The 1,229-nt window shown below is 40.7% G+C and overlaps 1 protein-coding gene across 1 annotated transcript; it reads right to left on the bottom strand.

Moving 5' to 3' along the window:
• Positions 1-254: 254 nt before the first annotated feature.
• LOC110916139 (histone H2AX) lies at positions 255-946 on the bottom strand. The gene is made up of 2 exons (XM_022160896.2): positions 678-946; positions 255-595 (listed from the first exon to the last, which is right to left on the bottom strand). Exons 1-2 carry the CDS (start codon positions 882-884, stop codon positions 374-376), a joined length of 429 nt encoding a protein of 142 aa, XP_022016588.1. The 5' UTR covers positions 885-946; the 3' UTR covers positions 255-373.
• Positions 947-1,229: the final 283 nt, after the last annotated feature.

Here is a 1,229-nt window from a genome sequence, read left to right as displayed (position 1 = left end):
TCTGTTTTATCACAATCAAAGAAACTATACTGATGCCAATGATCCACAGACCAATTGGTTTGGGGGGGAGGTGGGAAGGTTTACCCATTTATGTTAGGTTCCTGCACAGGTCTCAAGGCAAAGTCTTATGGGAGGCAAGCTGTGACACCAATTCAAACTAGCAATAATATGCCAACCACAGGTTCATCACAATCAAATTAAGTGTAATAGCATGATGCAACGTATCGGAAGATAATCAATTGGAGAGAATGAAATTTGCAAGCAAAAAAAAACTATTATAATAAAAATGCATTCATCCTACAACCCCAAACACCAACACTCTATTCCAAAACCCAAACACTGTATCATACATGAAACAATATATCCATATTACTTAAAACTCTTGTGAAGCTGAACCGATCTCTCCCTTTTCCTTTCCTGCTTTCTTAGGAAGCAGAGTGGAATGAATGTTGGGAAGAACACCACCATTTGCAATAGTCACAGATCCCAACAGTTTACTCAACTCTTCATCGTTCCTCACCGCTAACTGTATGTGCCTTGGACCTACTCTGCTCTTCTTGTTGTCCCTCGCTGCATTTCCAGCCAACTCCAACACCTATATCAACAAACTCTATTAATCAAACACAAACCCTAACTTTTGTCAAATCAAACAAAACAAAAACACAAATTGAAAATACCTCAGCGGCCAGATACTCGAGAACGGCGGAGAGATAAACTGGAGCTCCGGCGCCGACACGTTGGGCATACCGTCCGGCCTTGAGGAACCTAGCGATTCTGCCAACGGGGAACTGAAGACCGGCTTTAGAGGATCTTGAAACGGACTTTGAAGCCTTTGGTTTGCCTCTACCGCCTTTCTTTACTTCTGCACTGGATTTTCCCGCCATTTTGCTAAACCCTAATTTCAATTTCAGTTTCAATTTGGAGAAAGGGCGATGATGTTGAGAGAGTGATGGGGGTTTGTATTTGTAGTGGGAAGGGTTTGATTTTGATTGGTGCGCTTGGACTCACGGGGATTGCCAGCGTGGCACTTGGATTTTTGTTTTTGTTTTACCGCGGATGGGTGTCATTCAAAGTTTTGATCGCGCTCTCAAACACGTTTTTTTCTTTTTATCTTTTTAATTGAAAAAGGATAATTTTAAAAGCTTTTTTACATGCTTTTACTCTAAAATTATTAATTTATCTCTAGAGTTAAATGCCCGGATAGTCTTTGTAGTTTGCCCTTTTTTACA

Source organism: Helianthus annuus, chromosome 7, assembly GCF_002127325.2.
Source record: "Helianthus annuus cultivar XRQ/B chromosome 7, HanXRQr2.0-SUNRISE, whole genome shotgun sequence".
NCBI classification, from domain to species: domain Eukaryota; kingdom Viridiplantae; phylum Streptophyta; class Magnoliopsida; order Asterales; family Asteraceae; genus Helianthus; species Helianthus annuus.
This window is presented reverse-complemented; position numbering and strand designations above follow the sequence as displayed.

Bases quoted from the DNA above. Each gene is read 5' to 3' on its own strand.
- LOC110916139 (XM_022160896.2), bottom strand. From the start codon at position 884: ATGGCGGGAAAATCCAGTGCAGAAGTAAAGAAAGGCGGTAGAGGCAAA. The intron at 596-677 runs GTATTTTCAATT...TTGTTGATATAG, and splicing joins TCGAGTATCTGGCCGCTGAG to GTGTTGGAGTTGGCTGGAAA.